The 23,811-nt window shown below is 39.2% G+C and overlaps 2 protein-coding genes across 7 annotated transcripts in view; one reads left to right on the forward strand and one right to left on the reverse strand.

Annotated features, from left to right (window-relative positions):
- CGAS (cyclic GMP-AMP synthase) overlaps positions 1 to 23,811 on the forward strand; it is a 25,225-nt gene continuing 1,414 nt past the window's right edge. The window contains exons 1-8 of one of the 6 annotated variants that reach the window (XM_057494284.1): positions 24 to 141; positions 9,086 to 9,166; positions 10,681 to 10,760; positions 10,914 to 11,015; positions 14,263 to 14,319; positions 15,751 to 15,864; positions 17,327 to 17,388; positions 18,723 to 19,720. In XM_057494284.1, coding sequence (XP_057350267.1) covers positions 104 to 141; positions 9,086 to 9,166; positions 10,681 to 10,760; positions 10,914 to 11,015; positions 14,263 to 14,319; positions 15,751 to 15,864; positions 17,327 to 17,370 — 516 coding nt within the window. In that variant the 5' untranslated portion in view covers positions 24 to 103 and the 3' untranslated portion in view covers positions 17,371 to 17,388; positions 18,723 to 19,720. The other 5 variants (XM_057494286.1, XM_057494285.1, XR_008994465.1 and 2 more) reach the window with 5 other exon arrangements.
- The window catches only part of DDX43 (DEAD-box helicase 43), a 14,291-nt gene continuing 5,835 nt past the window's right edge, over positions 15,356 to 23,811 (reverse strand). The window contains exons 5-16 of the mRNA XM_036916203.2: positions 23,045 to 23,126; positions 21,956 to 22,112; positions 21,336 to 21,454; positions 20,789 to 20,899; positions 20,294 to 20,435; positions 19,651 to 19,751; positions 18,678 to 18,765; positions 17,576 to 17,703; positions 17,267 to 17,376; positions 16,637 to 16,775; positions 16,041 to 16,128; positions 15,356 to 15,469 (exon numbers count right to left, since the gene is read on the reverse strand). Coding sequence (XP_036772098.2) covers positions 15,356 to 15,469; positions 16,041 to 16,128; positions 16,637 to 16,775; positions 17,267 to 17,376; positions 17,576 to 17,703; positions 18,678 to 18,765; positions 19,651 to 19,751; positions 20,294 to 20,435; positions 20,789 to 20,899; positions 21,336 to 21,454; positions 21,956 to 22,112; positions 23,045 to 23,126 — 1,379 coding nt within the window. The remainder of the gene's footprint in view (positions 15,470 to 16,040; positions 16,129 to 16,636; positions 16,776 to 17,266; positions 17,377 to 17,575; positions 17,704 to 18,677; positions 18,766 to 19,650; positions 19,752 to 20,293; positions 20,436 to 20,788; positions 20,900 to 21,335; positions 21,455 to 21,955; positions 22,113 to 23,044; positions 23,127 to 23,811) is intronic.

Consider the following 23,811-nt stretch of genomic DNA (forward strand, 5'->3'; position numbering starts at 1 on the left):
CCCGAGCGTCTGGCGCACGGCCGCCGGGGCCGCTGCCTGTGTGGAAACACCGCGGCCTGCAGGAGGGGAGTCGATAGGAGTCGCCGCGCGCTTGGGGACGAAGATGCCCGGGGCCGGTGGGGGAGCGGACGGCCTTTGCGGGTGAGACGCGCACCGCCTCCCCGGCGAGGAGACCCTCCGTGCTTGGGCCCGCGGAGCAGCCTCTGCGCTGGCTTTATTCCGATTAAAATCTTATCAAATATAGAACTTTATTATCTAATTATATTAATAATAAGCGTTCTTTATACACACTTTAAAGCTTACAGAAACGCAGAACGTTCTGAGTTAAAGAACCCGTAACTTGCGTCAGGTCTTCCAAACCCCACCCCGGAAGTCACAGCATTATACCGTGATGTACTAACCCTATTATTTTGCACATATAATAGTGTTTTTAAGTTTGCTTCTTTTTAAACGATGTTTTTTACTCTTTCCATCCCAGCATATGTGAATATAGCTGTTTTTAGTAGTACTTGGTATTTAATATTTTATATGAGCCAAGACTTATTTGAACAACTCCAATTACTGGACATTTGAATTGTTTCTAATTTTTGATATTATGATCATCCTTGTACATATACGTTTTAAATTTACGGGACTCTTTCCGTAAGTGAAAACACTAGGTAAAAGGATCCTCGGTGTTCAAATTTTTGATTACCACTAAGCTTCTAAAAACTTTGTGGCAGGTTGCACTAACAGTGTAAGATTACCTCATCACACTGTAGTCACCAGTCAATTTTAATTAAGTTTTAACTATTAGAGTTCTTATATATATATTTTTTTGAGATTTGAAAATACCTGTTTTTTTTAAAGGTATTGATATACACTCTTAGGAAAGTTTCCCATGAAAAAACAATGTGGTTACTACAGTCCCCCCTGTTATCGTGTCCCCCCCATACCCTATTGCAGTCACTGCCCGTCAGTGTAGTAAGATGCCACAGAGTCCCTATTTGCCTTCTCTGTGCTACACTGTCTTCCCCATGATCCCCCCACACCATGTGTCCCAATCATAATACCCCTCAATCCCCTTCTCCCTCCCTCCCCTTTGGTAACTGCTAGTCCCTTCTTGGAGTCTGAGTCGGCTATAGCCAGGGTGTGGGTCACGAAGGAAAGAACAGCGTCGGCGAAGGAGACGAGACTCAGCGTCAGCGTGTAGTATCTCCCAACATCAAGTGGCAGGGTCTTTATTTTTATATCTTTTAGGTCTTATATAATGTTGAACATTTTCTTTGATCATGGATGATACAATGTTTTTTCCCTTCAGTTTTTGTATAATTCCGGCTCATTATAGATGTTATCATTTCTTTGAACAGCTTATCTGTAACATTTAATGTTTAACTTTCCCTAACCTTTTTGGCCAGAGATGTAGGTTACGTGCTAGGTGCTAGATAGGAAAATGGCCTGTGACAGCGTGTGGTTTATAACATCTGCTTTTGCTTTTAAGCGTGTGAGGTTATATATAAAGTTTACTTATATAGTTCATATTTAGAATCTAAGGTTATAAGATACTCAGGTTATATGATTATTTTCTAAGCTAATACTATCTTATACTCATTGTCTGCCACTTCGTTTACACCCAAGTTATCTATCCATCCCCATCCTATTTTAAGTTATGGGCCCTCACAATCTGGATCTAATTTCCGTATACAGTATAAACATTTTATTCTGTCATAATAATTATTCCACATTTTTAACTCCTTGCATCTTTCCTCTCGCGTCCATAGGCAGTATGGTTTCCTAGCTCTTTTCATCCTCTCATATAGTGACAGAGTCTGCATGTACTACTTTGCCATTGATGTAATAGTATTTTATTATGTTTTCATCATAAATTCCTGTGTAAGGGATATCTGTAAATGTCCATCTGTCTATTTTGCCCATAGACTTCTTTCCCCTGCGTGGATACCTGAGGCCTCCCCTTATTTTATAAACAACATGGGGAGGCCCCTGAACCGTGGAGATTATTGGATCTTTTTTAGTTTCACTTTGCTGTTTCATGTAACTTTCTAATAAAAATGGGATTTCCCATGGCCCAGGTTCCCATAATTCTTTCTTAGCCAATCCAGTAAAAGAACTCTTCATTAGTCATGTTTGTGTTATTGCAAAAGGGGGGACAGGCCGCATCTAATTCTGTTAATATTTCAGGTTGTTCTAAAATAATTGTTCGTGTCAGCATGCCTGGGACAGTAGGTCCCGGAGCACTATTATTTTGATCATAGCGTTGGGTCAGAGTATTCTCCTCTACGAGGGCCAGATTGTTAGTCAAAATATTTGTCATGAAAATTTTCCCGTACATGAATCCAATTATCAGCATCATAACTGCAAAAACAAATACAGGGACTAGCAGGGGCCAACTGTGAGGTTTCCTGACTCAGGATTCCTCCTTGTGCCTGGACGTTATACACAGCATGAGTAGCATGGCCCACGCCAGGCTACTGTTTTGTTCCTTCAGTTTCGCTTCATGGTTATACTCCACAAATGAGGGAAATCATTTGGCACTTGTCTTTCTCTGCCTAGCTTATTTCACTGAGCATTATATCCTCCAGCTCCATCCATGTTGTTGCAAATGGTAGGATTTATCTCTTTCTTATGGCTGAATAGCACTCCATTGTGTATATGTACCACATCTTTATCCATTCATCTACTGATGGACACTTAGGTTGCTTCCATATCTTGGCTATTGTAAATAGTGCTGCAATAAACATAGGGGTACATATGTCTTTTTGAATCTGAGAAATTATATTCTTTGGGTAAATTCCTAGGAGTGGAATCATGGATCGAATGGTATTTCTATTTTTAGTTTTTTGAGGAACCTCCATATTGCTTTCCACAATGGTTGAACTAGCTTACATTCCCACCAGCAGTGTAGGAGGGTTCCCCTTTCTCCACAACCTCACCAACATTTGTTCTCAGTCCTTTCAATGCTGGCCATCCTTACTGGTGTGAGGTGATCCCTCACTGTTGTTTTTATTTGCATTTCCCTGATGATTAGTGATGTGGAGCATCTTTTCATGTGCCTGTTGGCCATCTGAATTTCTTCTTTGGAGAATTGTCTGTTCATATCTGCCCATTTTTTAATCAGGTTATTTGCTTTTTGGGTGTTGAGGTGTGTGAGTTCTTTATATATTTTGGATGTTAACCCCTTTTTGGATATGTTGTTTACAAATATATTCTCCCATACTGTAGGATGCTGTTTTGTTCTGTCGATGGTGTCCTTTGCTGTACAGAAGCTTCTTAGTTTGATGTAGTCCCACGTGTTCATTTTTGCTTCTGTTTCCCTTGCTCGAGGAGATGCATTCAGAAAAAAGTTGCTCCTGTTTATATTCACGATATTTTTGCCTATGTTGTCTTCTAAGAGTTTTATGGTTTCATGACTTAACATTCAGGTCTTTAATCCATTTTGAGTTTACTTTTGTGTATGGGGATAGACGATAATCCAGTTTCATTCTCTTGTATGTAGCTGTCCAGTTTTGCCAACACCAGTTGTTGAAGAGGCTGTCATTTCCCTATTGTATGTCCATGGCTCCCTTATCATATATTAATTGACCATATATGGTTGGGTTTATATCAGGCCTCTCTAGTCTGTTCCATTGGTCTATGGGTCTGTTCTTGTGCCACTACCAAATTGTCTTGATTACTTTGGCTTTGTAGTAGAGCTTGAACTCAGAGAGTGTAAATCCCCCACTTTGTTCTTCCTTCTCAGGATTACTTTGGCTATTCGGGGTCTTTTGTGGTTCCATATGAATTTTAGAACTATTTTCTCTAGTTTGCTGAAGAATGTTGTTGGTATTTTGATAGGGATCGCATTGTATCTATAGATCGCTTTAGGCAGGGTGGCCATTTTGACAATATTAATTCTTCCTATCCATGAGCATGGGATGTGTTTCCATTTATTGGTATCTTCTTTAATTTATCTCATGAGTGTCTTGTAGTTTTCAGAGTATAGGACTTTCATTTCCTTGGTTAGGTTTATTCTTAGGTATTTTATTCTTTTTGATGCAATTGTGAATGGAATTGTTTTCCTGATTTCTCTTTCTGCTAGTTCATTGTTAGTGTATAGAAATGCCACAGATTTCCATGTATTAATTTTGTATCCTGCAACTTTGCTGAATTCAGATATTAGATCTAGTAGTTTTGGAGTGGAGTCTTTAGGTTTTTTATGTACAATATCATGTCATCTGCAAACAGTGAAAGTTTAACTTCTTCTTTACCAATCTGGATGCCTTTTATTTCTTTGTGTTGTCTGATTGCCGTGGCTAGGACCTCCAGAACTATGTTGAATAAAAGTGGAGAGAGTGGGCATCCTTGTCTTGTTCCCGATCTTAAAGGGAAGGCTTTCAGCTTCTCACTGTTAAATATGATGTTGGCTGTAGGTTTGTCATATATGGCCTTTATTATGTTGAGGTACTTGACCTGTATACCCATTTTGTTGAGAGTTTTTATCATGAATGGATGTTGAATTTTTTCGAATACTTTTTCAGCATCTATGGAGATGACATGTGGTTTTTGTCCTTTTTGTTGATGTGGTGGATGATGTTGATGGATTTTCTAATACTGTACCATCCTTGCATCACTGGAATAAATCCTACCTGATTATGATGGATGATCTTTTTTATGTATTTTTGAATTTGGTTTGCTAATGTTTTGTTGAGTATTTTTGCAACTATGTTCATCAGGGATATTGGTCTGTAATTTTCTTTTTTTGTGGTGTCTGCCTGGTATTGGTATTAGGTTGATGCTGATCTCATAGAATGAGTTTGGAAGTATTCCCTCCTCTTCTACTCTTTGGAAAACTTTAAGGAGGATGGGTATTAGCTCTTCACCAAATGTTTGATAAAATTAAGCAGTGAAGCCATCTGGTTCAGGGATATTTTTCTTGGGTAGTTTTTTGATTATCAATTCAATTTCGTTGCTGGTAATTGGTCTGTTCAGATTTTCTGTTTTTCAGGGTCAGCCTTGGAAGGTTGTATTTTTCTATTAAGTTGCCCATTTCTTCTAGGTTATCCAGTTTGTTAGCATATAATTTTCAGAGTATTCTCTAATAATTCTTTGTATTTCTGTGGTGTCTGTAGTGATTTTTCCTTTCTCATTTTTGATTCTGTTTCTGTGTGTAGACTCTCTTTTTTTCTTGGTAAGTCTGGCTGGGGGTTTATCTATTTTGTTTATTTTCTCGAAGAACCAGCTCCTGTTTTCATTGATTCTTTCTATTGTTTTATTCCTCTTGATTTTATTTATTTATGCTCTAATCTTTATTATGTCCCTCCTTCTAGTGACTTTGGGCCTCATTTGTTCTTCTTTCTCTAGTTATGTTAATTGTTAATTTAGACTGTTCATATGGGATTGTTCTTCTTTCTTGAGGTAGGCCCGTATTGCAGCATACGGAAATATCTATGGATATAATCCTGGCTTTGCAATCTAAAAGCAGCTGGCCTGCTAGCACCCCGGAAGGTTTGTCCAGCAATAACTGGCTTGGAACAAAAGTTAAGAGCAGTCTAAGATGACAGCCATGTCACCTGGTACCCGAGCATGTGAAGGAAGGAGATGGTCTCCAAGCTATCTTAAAAATGTAGGTTAACTTAAGAACATACGGAGGAGTTGTTAATGTTATGTTCTAGGGCAGTAAAAATCAGCACATGCTGCTGGCATTTCCAGAGGCTTTGCTAAATAGGCTACAAGAAGGGAGTTTGGTGAGAGACGGAATTGGAAAGGGTATAGTTGTAGTAATATCAAATACTCAACTTTAAAATGTCTACTGAACTTCATGTTGATGTTATTTTTTGTTTGTTTTCCACAAAGAAAGGCAGTAGTGGCCTTGGAGTCAGGCCGCCTCAGATTTGAATCCTGAGGCGTCTTCTCTCTCCAGCTGTATGATCTCGGGCTGCTTACCAAGCCTCTCTAAGCCTCTTTACCCCTGTGTTTACTGGGTTCATCAGAGCTGCTTGAAAGGTTCTGGAAGGTAAAAATGAGGCAGTATATGTAAAACTCCTTGTTCAGTGCGCGGCAGTTCTCTGTTACTGTTATCAGGGCCTGGCTCATTTGTGGCCATACTTCCCCCTCCCCCCTCCCCCCTCTTCCCCGTTCACTGCCCCCCTGCATTCACTGCAGGGCCCCCGGACCCGTTTGCTTCTCGCCCGTGTACTCCGCCTCATGGGTAAGGACAGGGTTTCAGGTGGTGCTTTCAAGTTCCAAAAACTGAACTGAGTTAGTCCACAGATGAAAACGAATAATGGTGGATTCTCTCCAGTGGTGGAAAAAAATGAGCTTATTATCTTTTTCTCATCAATTTGTATAAGGATTTTGGGTACCTGCTTCTGCTGCAGTCCAGGGGAATTGGAGGGGGGTCATGAAACACGAGCGCAGTTACGGTGAGTATCGCTGAGCAAATCCCAGAAACGGTCACCGGTGCTCAGTGTGTTGGCTTGTGTTCTGTGGACGCCCGTCACAACTTATGCATTAGTCATTTTCTGCGAGAAAAGTTGTTTATAAGAGGGAATTACATCTATCATCATTCATGGGTCTGTAAATCCCTTTCTGCAAAGACAGGTTGTGTCCTGAACAATCTCTAGAATAGCTGCCCCAGGAAACCCTCACAGAGATCTCAACAGCACCCAGCCCACCCTCTGGCTGGCCCTCCTCTGACTGACTGGGAGGAGGCCCGGGGGACAGGTCAGATCAGGGATGAGAAAGAGGCCCTCAGTGGCCGGGTGGCTCCGCAAAGGCCACCAGAGTGTAGTTGCCCACTTCCATCCTTGCGTCAGGGTGGAGGCGGAGGCTGCTGATGGGTGCTGACCGACCTCTGCCCTTTCGGCTCACCCTTGGCCATTTATTCTCCGGCTCTCATCATCCCATACCGTCTCTATTCAGGCAGAACACTGCGTGTGTGGGCGCGCGTGGGCATGTGTCCACGCCTGCATGTCCGAATGGCTGAACAGAGGGGCAAATCACCAATGAAAACATCTGTACTCGATTGGACACCCTGCTGACACCAGTTCTTTTCTCTTTCCAGACATTTCACTAGAAATTTGCTGGTCTCACAAGCTATGCTTTTAAAAATAATTTGTCTGACTTTTAATTAAAATTTTCGAATTTGTTTTTTTTTACTCTTTTTACCTGTTTCAAACTCGCACCAGTACTATCACCAAGGGTACAGTGTTTTTAAAAAACGCTTCAGGTCTCTTTGCGCTTCCTTTGTTCTTCAGGTAAAGGACAGTCAAAATCGAGTTTAGACCCACTTGAAAACGTCTCTTCAGGTGGTCTAGCCTCCCACCCAACATAGTTAAATTCATTTGTTTCATTATAGTTTCTAATTTTAGATACTAGATTTTAAATTTTGGTTTAGTTTTGTTTCATAAATTTATAAAGCATCCATGTGGTTCTGAAGTCGGAGCTGTAGAAAAAGGTGTTTCAGAGAAACATAGCTTCCATTCACATCCTTTCATACTCTTCCCTCTCCTCTGATCAGAAATCCTTTGTTGTTTTCTTTACCTTTCATTTTTAACGAGTATAAGTAAGTACATATTCGTATGCTAATCCCCTTTCTAAGATAAAAAACATACCTTCCTTTTTTTTTTTTTTTCTTTAAACTTCCTGGATGTCACTCCATAGCTCTGTATAGAGACAGCACCCATTCTTTTTTAGTCTATTTTTACAGCCAGTCAAGGAGTAAATCCATTTGTGTTTTTGCTGGATATTGATACAGTGCCTCCATGGGGATTGCATCAATTTGTGTTCCCACAGCAGTATATGAAAATACCTATCTCATCCTCAGCCTTATCAGCAGAACTCGTTAAACTTTAGAATTTTTGCCAGTAATCCAAATAGTGAGAAGTGATCTTGATGTAGTATTTTAAAATAGATTTAAAAGTTTAGAATAGTTTTAGATGTACAGAAAAATCGCAAAGATAGCACAGAGAGTTCCCATATACCCCATACGTATTTCCCTGATACAGTTGACCCTTGAGCAGCACAGGAGTAAAGGGTGCTAACCCCCCTTGCAAAAGTTGAAAGTCTACCTATAACTCTGACTCCCCAAAAACTTAATAGCCTACTATTGACCAGAATCCTTACCAATAGCATAAATGGTTAACATATTTTGTATGTTGTATGTATTATATACTACTGTATTCTTCTAACAAGGTAAGCAAGAGAAAAAAAAGTTTCTTCAAATTGTTGCAAATCTCCAAAAAGTTTTCTAGTATGCTCACTGAGAAAAAAAAAAACCGCTTAGTGTAAGTGGATCCACACAGTTCAAACCAGTGTTGTTCAAGGGTCAGCTGTATTAACAACTTGTATAATATGATACATTTGTCATAATTAATGAAGTAATACTGATACTAAAAAGTTCATATCTGATTCATATTTCCTTAGTTTTCACCCAGTGCCCTTTTTCTGCCCCAGGACCCCGTATCACATCATCATGTCACCCTCGGCTCCTCCAGGCTGGGGCACTTTCTCAGTTTTGTCGTTGATAACCATGACCATTCTGAGCAATACTGATCAGGGATGTTTGTAGAGTGTCCCTCATCTGGCATGAGTCTGGTGTTTTCCTCATGCTGAGACTGGAGTCACAGGATTGCGGGGAGACCACGGGGGTAAAGGGCCATTCTCTTCGCACCGTATCGAGGGGCCTTGCCGCGACCTTACCTGAGCAGCACCGATGTGGGCCTGACAACCTGGCTGAGGCAGTGCCTGTCACGTTTCTGCACTGTTGAGTGACTTTTTCTGCCCCTTTTCATACTGTGCGTCTAGAAGGAAGATGCACGGCACACACTTAGGGAGCGAGGAGTTAGGCTCCACCTCTAAGAGCAGATTAATAGATAATTTGAAATTATTCTTAATGGGAGATTGTTTCTTCCCTATTTATTTGCTCACTCATTTACATCAATATAGACTCGTGGCAGCTATCCATTTCTCACCCTGAAAAGGACATTTTGAAAAATCATGGTTAATCTAAAATGTGCTGTGAAATTGATGGAGTGGAATGTTGAGCATAACTTCCTGATTTTGTGAAACGGTGGCTTATCTACAGAATGTTTCTTGGTTGACTCTGTAGTTCAAACCTGAAGATGATCACTGCTGGGCTGAGTCCTGGGACCAGTGCGTGGCTGGGCGGACCTGGAGTTTTACTTGGAGGGTGAGCATGAAACCAGGGATGCCAGGTCCAAGGGACCAAGAAAGCTTGTTAGAAGGCTCGGCCAGAGCGCATAGTTCTGAACCTGGATCAGACAAATGTCTGAGGGGTGTGAAGGACAGAGAGAGGGGGTGTGAGCACCAGCCATGACAGATGGATGTGGCTTAGTATTCTGGTTGCTTCAAGGTAATGAATATTGTCACAAGATTGCAGGAGGTCAAAGTGATGCCGGTGTTCTTGTTTGCGGAGTTGAAGAATGAACTTAGCAAACACCCAAGGTAGGAGAACCAGGGAGAGGCTTTTCTTTAGAGATACAGTGAGAGGACGGAGCTCACACCAGAAGGGGACAAGAGAGCCTGCAATGGTGCGTTGTCTAGGGAATTTACAGTCGGTTGAGGATTTTCAGGAATGTGGGTCAAGGGCTAGGGGTGCAGACTTGTACCACCTGCCCTGCCCCCAAGGTGGGCTGGGTTGTTGTCTGCTTGCTAGGGCTGTTTATAGTTGAGATACAGTGAAGTCACTGGTAATGCTGAGATGCTCTTCTATATTTGCGGAACACTCCAACATTCCAGGCCAAGTTGCTCCTGGCCTTTGAGCTTTAACTGATCTCACTGATGTCTATATTCCCAGTCTTGTATCTTTACCCTAGAGAATTAGTGTGACTCTAACTTTGCATAATGCTTAACACAGAGTTTTCATAGGGACTTCTTTGCACATTGTCACATTGTTCTGTCTATAATTACCTTGCTCTGCTCCCCCCCGCCCCCACCGGAAGCCCTCATCCTACTCTGCCTAAATACGCGGCCCCTGTCTCAAAGGATCACTCTTACTGCATCCTGGGGCTTTCTTTGAAATAGTTTGACTGCATCAAAGGCCGGGAACCAGCTGGCTAAACTTCAAGTAACACTGAGCATATAGTAAATAAGTAAATAAGCAACGAATTCCTGATAATTCTTTATCTTGGTAGCATATGCACATGAAGAACTGAGACTGAAAGGTTTCTGAAGTTGTGCAGTATAAGGGTCACAAAAGTGAAAAGACTTTGTCAAACACTATATATAAAATATAATATTGTGTACCAACTATACTTCATTAAAAAAAAAAATGTCCAAAATCTGGGCACAAGAGGCTCTTGAAGGCTTTCTTCTTATGCAGGTGCTGAAGCAAGCATTAAGAAAAATATTGCTGACAAGGTTAAATTATTTTATAAACACTGAGTTTTCTTGACTGCTAAGTTGCTGGGTGAATAATGTATTTACAGCCTAAAAAGGCAAATCATTTTATAAAAATTAAAAGACTTTTCTAGGTGCTAATATATGATGAATGATATAAATATGTGCCAGTTTTGTACACTTGAGTTAATCCTGACTAAAATACTTAAGCTAGGAATGGGGAAGAGGGAAGAAAAAAAGTGTTTTTGAAACTTGTAAGCATGTATTTGAAAGAATAGTCAGATTTTAGAGTGACTTCATCATTATATTATTTATATATTGTTTTTTGTATCTTTTTACATACAGTGTCTGTATCGCTTATTACATCTTCATATATTTTTCCTGTAAGATACCTAAAGCTCTTTGTGGAATGAAGCAGGTTGTAAGTAAGTAAAAATAAATTATCTTTTTTTAATTCAACATTAAAGATATGTTTAAAGCTGATGAAATGTCTTTTAGAACAATTGGAAAAAAGTTTGGGAATCAAAAGGAAGTAGATAAATTCTGTTATCATGCAGAAACTGCCTTCTTTCACTTAGGCACCCAGAACACACGGCAGTCAGTGGCACTCCACAAAGATCTGGAACTCTGCTTTGGAAACTGTGTGACATACTTTCTTCAGTGCCTCAAGACAGAGAACTGTAAGCATTATTTTGTCCCTGGAGTCAATTTATTCTCTCAGGACCAAATTGAAAAATAAATAATTTCAAAGCAAATTGAATATAATTGAATATGAAAGAATGGATTTCTAGTTTTTGATGAATTTTGAAGTTACATTTTTAGAAAGAATCAAGAATCAGAGTCACTTCATGATAATTGGAATGTTTGAAATTTGTTGTGTCCATGACTGACAAAATGAATGTAACTAATTATTCAGCTCTCAGTCTCTTTTTTTTTTTTTAATTTTGGTATCATTAATCTATAATTACATGAAGAACATTATGTTTACTGGGCTCCCCCCTCAGTCTCTTTTTTAATAAACTCTAGTCAGTATAACAGTATCAATTCTCCTAGGAAAGAGAATAGTCATGGAATCAGAAGCAAAAGGAGTATGTAAAATCTAAAAAGCTTACCAAGTTGGAATGAAAATGACAAAATACCTTTCACCTGAATTAAATTCATCGAGCACTTTGACCTGACACAGAAGTGTGGGTGGTTGCAGAGACAGTATTAGAAATGATCATTGCCTCCGTGAGACTGGTAGGCGTTGTTCAACATGCAGATTTGGAAGCAGTGTTCTGTCCTATGTGTTAGGATAGGCAAAAAGGGAATGAAAAAATAACTTCTACATTGTCTCTACATGTCTCAGGAAATTCATAATTTTTTAGGAAAACAGTACTTTAATACATGTGGCCAAGTATAAAACATTTCATTTTCAGTAACACTTTTCTATTTCTGAAAAGGCAACATATACACATGGCACAAAACGTAGACACAGATAGGGAATAAATGCCCCGCCACACTGCACAGGCTGTGTCCAACCTAGAGGTGGCTGCTGTTTGACTTTTTCCTGTTTGTATAGTTTACACATTTTCTTATTGGCTCTTTTATCATTTTCTTTGCCTTGTACAAGTTTTTAAATGTATTTTAGATACTTGTACTTTGTTGGTTGCCTATATAACAACTTCTCTCTGTGTAGATTATCTTTACCATTTTTGCTTTTAGTAAACAAGGGTTAAAATTTTTAATGTAATTGATTTTATCAGTCTTTTCTTTATGGTTTTATCTTGTTAACAACCTGTGTTTGAACATACTAAGAAAAGTTAAACAGTTGGAGAGTTTTGGGGAACAATGAATAAATAGAAAACTAAGTTAAACAAAACCTAAGCCACCTTTAACTCCAGGAAAAAATGTGCAAGGAGAGTAATCACAGTCTCATTTGAGAATGTTGCTCAGCTGTATTTATGAGGTCAAAGTAATAACCATTGACTATTAATCTTACCAAAATTATGATCAGTTATATGGGGAAGATAGGGCCACAGACTCAGTACCTTTGCAGGGATAGTGATGGTAAAGGGATGGGGCTGTATTAAGTTCCTGTTGCTGCGTAACAAGTTACCACAAGCTTAGTGGCTTAGACGAACCGACAGCATCTCAATTCTTGTGCATCAAGATCCTGGGCATGGCTTTGCACAGGGTCACGCAGGCTACAGTCTGGGTACCGGCTGGGGCTGCAGTCCCGCCCGAGGCGGACCCGGAGAAGGGCCCACCTTGTTGGCAGTACTGAGTCCCTGGCAGTTCTGTCAGCCAGAGGTCGCCTCAGGCTGCTGGAAACCGCCTTGGGCCCCTCGCCATGCGACCCAACACTGGCATCCCCATGGCAGCTGCTTCAGAGCGGCGGGGCAGGGAGGCTCCGGCAGAGGAGCGCTGGTCTCCCTGACCACGTGTCACGTCTACCTCACATGTACATTCCATCGTCTCCGCCATACTTAATTGGCTGGAACAAGTCACAGGTCCCACCCACACTCGAGGCTGTTGGGCTAGTTCAGCCAACTGTGCAGCGAGAGGGGAACGCCTCACAAGACCACCCTCCCCTCTGGCGCCAGTGAGCTTCACTCGGGCGTGGTGATCGGCCGGGAAGTGATCGCCTCGTTTCTTCGGTCCAGTCTGTTCAGCTTAACTACCTGAGTTAATTCTGACATCAAAATGGGGTCAAGCACTGAATTCCCATGTGTTGGCATAATGTTGTACAGTGTTCTCACAGTTTTATGCCTTTATGTTCCTAAGGCAGTTAGATCGGGGAGACATCGGGGAGAGCTGTTCCCCCTTACCAGACTTGCCAGAAATTTGTGTATTTGATGGGTCAACTGTAAGAGTCAGCTGTTGGCTTTCACTGAACTTTGTATCTTCTAATTGGTTAATTTTTGCTTTTACCTTTATTTCCTTCCAGTTCTTACTAATCTCATCACTAATCCCAGGAAACTATTACTGCATGAGTGAATAATGTGAGATGAGGTGAGGAAGGCCTAACTAATGGTACTCAAATATAAATACCTGCACAAATTGTAAATGTTGATGTAAGCAATTATCATGTTTGGAACAGAACACTGCACACAAATCAGTAAAGTTGGGGAATATAATTAGTCGAAGAAGCTTTCATAGAAATGCAAGTCATCTAGGATTTATTTTATCATGGAGCTACTGGCTAATATATAAAGAAACAGCTGTTGCATATTTTGGTTACATGAAATCCTTTTGCTGTTTCATTTCAAAGCAGGTGAAGTCTAATCTCTTAAAAGTACCCCCAAATAAAATACTGTTTAGCAAACACAAAATTGAAGTGCCATTCAGAAAGATAAGAGGTCAGTTTGTCTTCTTAAAAAAAATTTTTATTTTGTTAACAGCTTCTTTTTCACTGCCACTGCAACATCTGAACAAGCTTTAAACCCTTCAAAGACTAGCCTTAATACAGCAACATTACCGGAGCCAAAAAGTTACTTTTATTTTTTAACTTAAAAGGGGTAAAAAGTGAAATTTTAATGTTACATTCCTTAATATTCATGAAAAAATTTTCAATTTGTTTAAATACTTTTGACTTTATTAAAGTATAAAATATTGAATCTGCATTTTTAAACACTATTATTTTTAAGAATCAGTCTCTTCATACTGTCAGCATGTTCTCAATACTTCCATACATCTTGAATAGTATGTCTCTAAAAAAGGAATAAATTCTGAAAAATTAGTAGAAAAAAGACAAATTGCTGTTCCAATCTTTTTAAATTTCAGCTGCAATAAGACACACAATTTACTGTCTCCCCATTTCCAAGTATACAGTTCAGCAGTGTTAAGTATATTCACTGTTCTACAACCATCTCCAGAACTTTCCTCTTGCAAAACTGAAACTGCACACACATTAAATATCTCCCAATTTCTCCGCATTCCTACCAGCTCCTGGCAAACACCTTTCTGCCCTGCTTTACGAACTGACTGCTCCAGGGACCTCATGTAAGTGGAGTGGTATAGCATGTTCTTTTGTGACTGGCTTATTTCACTAAAGCCTCGTCCATGTTTATAGTGTCAGAATTTCCTTTTACGTAGCACTTTGTTTAGCCATTCATTCACATCTGGGTTGCCTCCACCTTTGTTGGATTTCAGGAACAAAGGTGCTGCCACACAGGTGTACAAGTACTCTGCTTTCAATTATTTTAGATATACACCCAGAAGTGGAATTGATTATGTTTGGGACTCTGAGGAACTGTCATATTTTGCATAGTGGATACACCATTTTATATTCCCACCAACAAAAGGTTCCAATTTCTCCACATCCTTGCCAACACTTATTTTCAGTTTGTAAATAGCTACCCTACAGTGGCCATCCTAATGGATGTGAGGTGATTGTTGGCTTTTTGATTGCCTTTCCCTAATGATTAGTGGAGATGAGAAATTTTTCATAGGTTTGTTGGCCACATGTATTTCTTTGGAGAAATGTCTATTCAAGTCCTTTTTCCATTTTTTAATAGTTGCTTCTCAGTTTTGAATTTTCTATATTGTAGGCATTAATCCCTTATCAGATTTACTGTTTGCAAAGACATTTTCTCCATAATTTATTCCTATGGCCTCTTGCTGGGCAGTTAGGTGATCGGCTTTCCCTATTACAAATATTTAAGCAATAAATCTTAATTGTACATGCAGACATATTATAGAATATACTCCTGGAAGAGGAACTGCTGGGCCCAGAATATGTATTTATAATTAGTACACTACCAAATTGCTCAGAAGATTATATCGGTTTTTACCTCCACCAATTCCATTATACTCTAATGATCTTTCTGTACAACTGTTCTCAGGTCTGAATTAATACTTCTAACTCTTAAGAGACATTAACTGAAATTAGGGAACAGGTAAAGAATAAAACCTATGTTAATATTGAGAGAACGCTGACTGCAGTAAATACAGTAACACAGCGTGGCTGAGGAAGAAAGCCCACGTATCATTGAAATTTTACCTCCTGTATGTAGGCTGGTAGTACTTTCAACCGACATTAATAAAACTTCCTGGGTCTTCCTTGGGGTTGTCCCAGTTTTCTTTCTGCTTCTTTTCTCAGTCTGTTTGCTTCATATCGCTCAGCCATTGCCACAAGGCCCTCCGGGACACTCTGTAACCGTCAAGTGTGCCATCAGGACTGAGACTTCTTAGGTAATGGCTTTACTATAATGGTGAAATGCCCCCGAGTCGCTTCAGACAATCTCCAAATAAATTATGACATCTTTCAAACAGTGAAATGTGTCTGCTTACATATTAAACTCTGAATCTTCAAACTCTAAAACCAGATAAATCTTAAAAATGCTCATTGTTAGCCCCTGCTTGGGCGGCCTTCTAGGTGCTTCCTGTGCCTGTAACATGCCTCACAGTCACTTCTGTATGTCTCGCCTCCAGGCCTGAACGTGCCCCCTTCTGGAGTATGCGCCCCACTCCTCTACAGCTCGCCCAGCCCCCACCACACAGATTCTCCTTCAGCAGGGTCTTCAGTGATGCGCCCCATTAGGTTCGGTTCCCCCATTGTGGCATTACAGCTCTTTATCTCTGCCATGCTACCGCCCTCATTACTTGTTCAATATGTCTTTCCTGATGAAGCAGGAAGCCCCAGTACTTGGAGTAAATGAATTCATGAAAATGTCAGAAAAAAGTGGTATGAGGTAGAGTTCTAATGAGTTGAATATTCTCACCTGATTTGCTCTTTCCAGAATATTAATTAATTCAGGGGCAACCCGCCAATCATTTCTAGTGATAAGGGTAATTGACACTCCAGTCTTCCTTTAAGGGGGGAAAAAACTCATGTAGTTTATATTTATACTGATACTTCAGTTAGTATAATTTAAAAATAAAACAGCGAAACCTCAATTCTTTCACAAGTGCACATGTTACACACACACACACACACACAGTATTAAGATTTAGCTTCATCCAAACAGCAGTTTGGAATCTAAGAATCAGCAGTTATTTAAACAGCATGCTGCATGGGATAGGATAGCGCTCTGGGGTGAGGGGGAGTCCTCTTAGCCATGCCGCCTGGGGCAGAGAGCCGCTGGGTGGAGTGACTCAGTGCTGTGTCACTACAGACAGACGGTGAGACCTAGAGGCATTTGCATGCAGCTAACCCCAGAGGTCTGGCCGAGTCTGGGGCAGTCCCACTGGGCAGGAGGAAGTACAGAACGGCCTGGAGCAGTGCAGACCATTACAGGTCAGAGCCGCCAGTCAGGGGCCGGGGGGAGCGAGGAGGAGCCTGGGACTGCTCCTTTCACTGGCGCGCTATCTTGCTTACCCTGCTCTTCCAGTGCGCCCCACTCTGTGCACATATTCTTCGATGTTCCGGGGGAAATCATAATTATAGACGTGTGTGACGTCATGAACATCAAGTCCCCGAGATGCTAAGTCGGTAGCAATGAGTATTCTCACTGTACCTAAAGAGGAAAGCCAAAGGAGTAGACATTCTAGCATGAGACAACCCAAGACATATCTCAGAGCGTATTTTCCCCTAATATCTAATGAGGTGAACTAATGCTTTTAATGTTAACATGATAGTTAAAATGGGAAAGGGATATTTATAGTGTTTATTTTTAACTGCTGGCAAGTTACAGTAAAGTAGGTACCGTGGCTCAGCAAACGGTCCCTGAATCATCTGAACTGTGTCACCAAGACACACACACACATGCCTTTCAAGTAAATTAATAGAAACATCTCCTATTGCAAATTATTACCTTGACATTAAACATTAGCTATTTTGAGTTTGGGTAGTTGTGAGTCTATTAATACTTAGAGCTCTACAAGTATAGTTTGGGGGCCTGCAAGCTGAAGACATTTTAGAAATGGGATCCATCAAAAGGTGCTGTTACTCAGCCATGCCCAGGCATCGTACACTTAAAAATTGCAGCAATTAATTATATAAATGTACCTGTTTTAAAGTTTTCTAATGCTCTCTCTCGATCACTCTGCTCTCTGTCGCCGTGAAGAGATTCTACTGATATGTGTCGGAGAATCAGGTCACTTGATAAGTGATCAGCACTGAGGCAAAAGGTAAGTCAGTGATTTACTTGCTTATTCTAGTAACACCGGTTCACTAGTTCACTTCTATTAGCAGAAGTCAGACATAGTGCACTGTGTGAAATATCTACATCTGCATTTGAAATCAGTGTTATTTCTATTTGTATACTAAACAAATCACCTGACAGGTGGTTAAGGATGCTGAAGAAACAATACCTACACAGCTTTTCTGCTGACAAACACTATGACCTTTTCTTCAGGAGACATACTCTCTAGGAAAGTCTGGAGGTGAGATCGTTTCTCCTCTTCTGTGGTGACGATTATATTTTGCTTTACGGTACTTACAGCCTAAAGGATTCAAAGACCACACAGTACATCACCATTGGTAGGTAAACCCCATACACTGTCACAAAAGACATTTTACTTCTATCATTGGTTAATGTTTTAAATAAACTGTTACAAGGAAAAGAAGCCAGGCCTTGCAAAATTACCTGTTTTAACTCAAGGATTTGTAGCTCAGCTGTTCATTTTTTATCACTTATTCACCTAAGCTAAGCTGGAAACTCTTGGATGCTTGGCAGTGTGTTGAAAGCACCTGGTTACCATGGTAGGAAAAGAACCATGGAGTGAGGCTAAGCTGAAAAGCTTAAAACTGTCAGGAATTTTGGGCACAGCCCTTAAAATGAAGGAAGATGATCACCTAATGACACACTTTCCATTTAATGAGTATTTGGACAACTTAACGCAAAATTTCAAAATAGCATTTATACCATGTTTTGATCCATAGATGAAAATGAAAGAATTGAGCATTTATTCTACCTTTCATGACAGCCCAATGAAATGAGTCTCGGAAATGATGCATTACTATTAATTACTGGTGATTAAGTGTAGGGTCAATTTTCAGTTACTAATTGAAAGGCTGAGGACTTTTTAATGGAAGAGAAATAAAATGGAGACCTTTAATTATAAATTATATAACTACTGACATCTAAATCCATTGATCAATCTTAACTTCACAAAAAGAGAACATGAGGTTTATATATGTAGACCTTGTTTAGAATCTGATTCTAGCAAGTTTAATAAAAATATCAGGAAAATAGGAACACTGACAATATTTGATGGTACTAAAATTTTAGATGTGAGATAATAATGTAGTTATGTTAAAATTAGTCTTTTAGCCATATTTACTGAAGTATTTATGGATAAAATCATGTGTCTAGGATTTGCTAAAATTAAGGAGCAAGCAGAGTAGACATACCAGAACACAAAGTAATTAAAATTTCCATAATAATACTGTTAATAGTAATAAAAAACAAGCTTACAACTAGATCCAGAGTACCAACATACACGATCATCGGCTCTTTCAAGTAAGATTGTGCAAGCCGACGGACAGCGGATGGCCACGTTGCACTGGAAATAAAACATGTTGTACAACATAAACCAAACATTACTGAGTTCCCTGAGAACGTTGTGAACGAAATTACCCATGAGAGACAAATTCAGAACTTTTCATTAAGGCAGATTTTACCTAAAATGTATGCTTCACAAAGCATCACTCAACTACAGTGAAACTAGATTCACTACTTCACAAAGAAACACAACTACAGGGAAACAAGCTTAACAGTTAAGTGTTAGATTCGTTTTCGCTTGGCTTTTATGAGAGAGGAAAAAAAACTAGTATTTTTCATACACTGCCAGCAGGAAAACCATGTGCTTATGCCAAAAAGCATTTTTTGTGTACTGATGAAGGTATATGTAAATTCTAATGTTTCTTCAACCATGTGTATTAATGCAAGTAACCACCTTTTGTACTTTCACAGTAGTTACACTGATGGGAAGAGTATTAAGAAAACAAAATGAGAAAACTGAGTATATTTCCTCAGTTACACACTATTTTTTATGTAAATGACACAAGGGTTAAAGCCCAGGAGAAAATGGTCTACAGGTCACTCTGCATTTAAATAACACTGCTTCCTCAGTTCTGTCTTGGGCAAAGTCCTCAGTAATCCAGTGGTCACCTCTGGGGACAGGTGATCACTCACTCAAATGTGAGACCCCACCATGAACAGCCTCCCCTCCAGGAGCCCTGCATGTTTTGATGGAAATCTCTCTCATTTAGGAAACCCAGTAGTCACTGTTGCAGTTACACTGTTGTTACACTGAAAGAGAACATGCTATCTTTCCCTAAAGGTTATCAAGATAACTCATGTAATGCTTTAAAAATCCTGTGGGAAAACCGACCTCAGAGAATGGCTTCTGTTGCGCTGGTTTCTGTGCTGCAGACGTGTTACCTACCTTGTCATAATAGTCTGCCTATCTGGGCGCACATCTAATAAAATCTTCATTATCTGGGGTTCAAATCCCATATCTAGCATCTTGTCGGCTTCATCTAATACCTGCATTAAAAATTATTGTGGCCAAGATCAGATATGGAAGGTAGCTAATATATAGGCTCTCTTTATAAATATAATACTAAGAGGTAACTTTTTTCCTTTCCCCTATTACCTATGCCACTAGTTTTTTTAAAGCTACTATTTTAATTTCTCCAGGAGAAAATAAGCTATCCATAGTTTTAACATAGATTTACTGATTTTTTTTCCCTCCAACTGCCCCCACCCCTTGCACACCAAGGCCTCTTCCTGGAGATTGATTTGATTTTTTAAATTGGCCAATAGTTCCTAAATGTAATGAAAAAAACTGTAATGTCCAATATCCATGTGGATTTTAATTTTCTTTTGTACTTACCTATATTTTCCAGCATTTCTAAAAGCCACTAAAATAGAATTATCCTAAAATCCTTATTTTAACATACTAGAAGGAATGGGAACAATTCCTAGAAATTAAAACTGTTATAAAAAGGACAGCCATTCCAGAAGCCTTTCATTAGTAAGAGTTGAGTTCTTCCTCCTACTATCCCAAATTCCTATTCCGTGATTACCAAGTAGGTTATGCTTTTCAGGTTGACAAAATTATTCATTTGCAGATCATTCAGTCTTCCAGGAGTTGCAATAATGATATCTGCACCTTTTGTCAGGCTTTGTATTTGTCTGTTTCTGTCTCCACCACCATATATACAAACACTTCAAAAATAAAACAAAAAACAGGATCATATTCAGGCAAGGAGTATCCCATCACAACTCAAAATCCCAACCAGCCCACGCATTTTGGGTGTAAAACAAAGTAAAAGGTATATAACTAAAGAGGAGGATCACGCAGTAGTATTTGCCCCTTTGAGAACTACCCGCACCCATCACCCCACAGCCGTGTGTCCCAAGGAGACGTGTTTGCAGCCGCCTTGGCTACAGCTGATTTGGATCAGGGCTAACACCTGACCCACGCTGAGCAGATTCTCTAAATGTGTGAATAATGGAAAATATACAAAGCTACACATGAATAAAATGCTGATGCAGGAATGGCCCCCAAAAGGACTTACCTTTTAAGACCTTTATATGAATATTTAGAACATTCACCTTCCACCTGAAGAGCTAATTCTCGAGTGGGTGTAAGGACCAGCATGCCAGCTCCATTCCTTTTTTCTCTAGCTCTTGGGAGAGAAAAGAGATCATTAAATTTGCTGTTTCAGATACATGGTGCACTCAATCAGTGCTTTCAAATTTGCAGTAACATGTCAACGTTACATATACCCACCATAGAAAGTGGGGAAGTACAGAAAAAGAGCAAAACAATACAATCCAAGGGCCCAGATACCAGCCTTTTGATTAAACATTCTCAAGCGATTATTTTGGATATGATAATCTAAGCAATTTGTTCCCAATGTTTCACTATTAAGACTTTTGGCAGCTATTATGTATTGCTTCCTAAAGTGTTCTGTCCATGTACACTTGGACCAGCACAGCGCAAGTGCATTTCTCTGGAACAAGGCATGACCTGACTGATGCAACAGATGGAGGAAACTTTAGTTGCCCTTTTGGCACCCATGGTCTAGTCCTTACAAACAGAACTGTTGTGGGAATGCTTACACTGGTTGAGAATCAAGATGAATAAATCCAGGCATTAAGTAGGATAAAGTCTTTCCTGTCCCAGTTTGGGCCACTCCTATAAGATCTATTCCTTGCAGGACTATTGGCCATGCTTGTGACTGAAACAGAAGGATAAATATTAAAGTAAGAAATGCATTTCTTTGTCAAGTGTCCCTTCTCTCCCAGCCCCAAACTTCTTCCAAACATTTCTGAGGCTGGGCTGGCGGTGCAGGTCTGAGGTGCTCATGAGAGGCAGGTGCCAAATGTTATGGTTCACTCAGAACCCCCTGTGTGATACATGCTGGATATAAGTAAACTTGGAGCCCCGCTGCCAGTTACGCTTTCTCACTGTTTGTTTTTTTAAAAAGTTAGAATTCTGGTCATCCAGACTGTCTCACCACAGTTCTAATATAACATAGAGTAACATAAGTCTTGTATTAAAAAATGTACTTCACAATGTCAAAATTTTATTTAAAGCTTTAACTGTCTTGAAACAGATTAAGAAAGTAAAGTGAATAAAATATGAAAAAAAGAAGAGGCAGTTGCTGCCTGGTAATTGAACTTCTAACAATCAGATGTAGGGGAAAAAGGGTCAGTGAAAGATTAGAATTAAAGCATACCTGAATTGGTGTTGGCTTTTGAAAACCTGCCTTTTTAATATTTTTCATAATGTCAGGGTAACTTTGAAAGGCATCCTCAAATTTACAAGTCGGATTGGGGATAGGACGTTTCTCACCATCCCTTAAGTCATCGCACATTGTATTATAATTTTCTTTCCTTTAAGGAAAAAATAGAACAAACATTACTGGCTTTGGTCTCTTTACCCACCAAGCCAATTTTTTTTCCAGTATTAGTTTGGGTCATATCTAGAAATTCAGCTGCAACTGATTAAAATCAGACTGTTAGTAAAGTTACAGTAAAATATAATTAAGAAATAGAAGTCCATCTTTTTCATATCAAAATAGTTGCAGAGAAGGAAACAAGTACACTGCAGGTATGAATGGAAAGTTTCATGAAAAGGTTAAGAATAGAATCTGATATTATATGCATCATGATTCAAAATAGGATTTGGCAAACACTTCAGTCTACAATGCTCTGCACATTATTTCCTTAATTTATCCTCAACAATCCTGTAAAGTAGGAATTACTCTCATTACAGGTGACAATGAGTATTTGTCCAAGGTTTGAACCTTACCCAAACTCTAGAATAAATGTTCTTTCTGCTATATCATACTATTGCAGTTTTGTATCAGACTTTAATAGAAAAAAATGTTGTCTTTAGGACTTTTAGTTCCAGATAATAAGGATCAAAGATAAGTTTTAAAAATGTTAATGTATCAATTTCTTTCAATTTTCAACAGTTATAGGGATAATTTTCTAAAACTGCTGTCCAATACAATACTAACCACATATGGTCTTTAAAATTTTTAATTAAAAATTCAGTTCCTCAATTATATTAGCCATATTTCAAGTGTTCAACAGTTATATAGGGATAGTGACTACCCCATTAGATGCAAATATAGCCCATTTTCCATGTTTGCAGAAAGTTTCACTGGCTAGCATTGCTCTAATATATCATGCGGGCTGCAACCAAGTTTTCATTTGAATATGGAAAGTGTAACTTTCAAATGCAATCATTTCAAATCTCTGCCAAATGAATTAATTAAAAAACTAACTATACACTCCCTTAAAGAAATAAAATTACCTACCTCCAGTTGTCTATTTGCTCTTGAGACATAGAACTTGTCATTTCTGACTCCATGTAAAAATTTTTCTTAATTGGAGGTAAATCTGGGACAAAGTTGAAAATTTAAACTTTGAAAATGACAATTTAAATTTCATTGACACACTCAGAATAAAAGAAATCAAACTAAAATATATACTACATACATTAACCTTGCATAAACATATAGTTTTAGATAGTTGCTCTATAGTCTGATAGCCAGGCTTATGCCAGTCTCCAAGATAGTTTCCCTTTTTGGTTTGTCTTTCAATTACATTTTTCACTCAAGAAAAGAGATCTTTAATAGTTAAATATAAAAGAAACCAAGTTTTACAAAGCACACAATCATTGCAAATGATGAATCTTCTCTCAAGCACAGTAAATTGATTTTATCATTCTTGAAAATCCATCCCATTACTATTTAGGAATAAAATACTTATTCAACCCTGATTCTACCCTCAAGCTACTTTGTTTTCTTTCTTAAATGTCTATCGTATATCCTCCAAACTTAAATCCTTTTTCTGGCCTCTCATCCCAAACTTCCCCAACACACCATCTTGTGCCAGGTGGCACTGGAAATTTAACGCAGACATGGGCTGACTGCCACTGTGGAATCAGTTGTTGGTAATATCTGTCACATGTTAGTGATTAGCTCTCTGATTTTAAATAAATGAAGTTGTATCACTGCCTCATTCAGAGAGGCAAAATTGGCGCCTGAATTTACTTTGATATTCAGTGAATAGAATGTGAAAC

The sequence above is a fragment of the Manis pentadactyla genome, chromosome 16, assembly GCF_030020395.1.
Source record: "Manis pentadactyla isolate mManPen7 chromosome 16, mManPen7.hap1, whole genome shotgun sequence".
Classification (NCBI taxonomy): Eukaryota; Metazoa; Chordata; class Mammalia; order Pholidota; family Manidae; genus Manis; species Manis pentadactyla.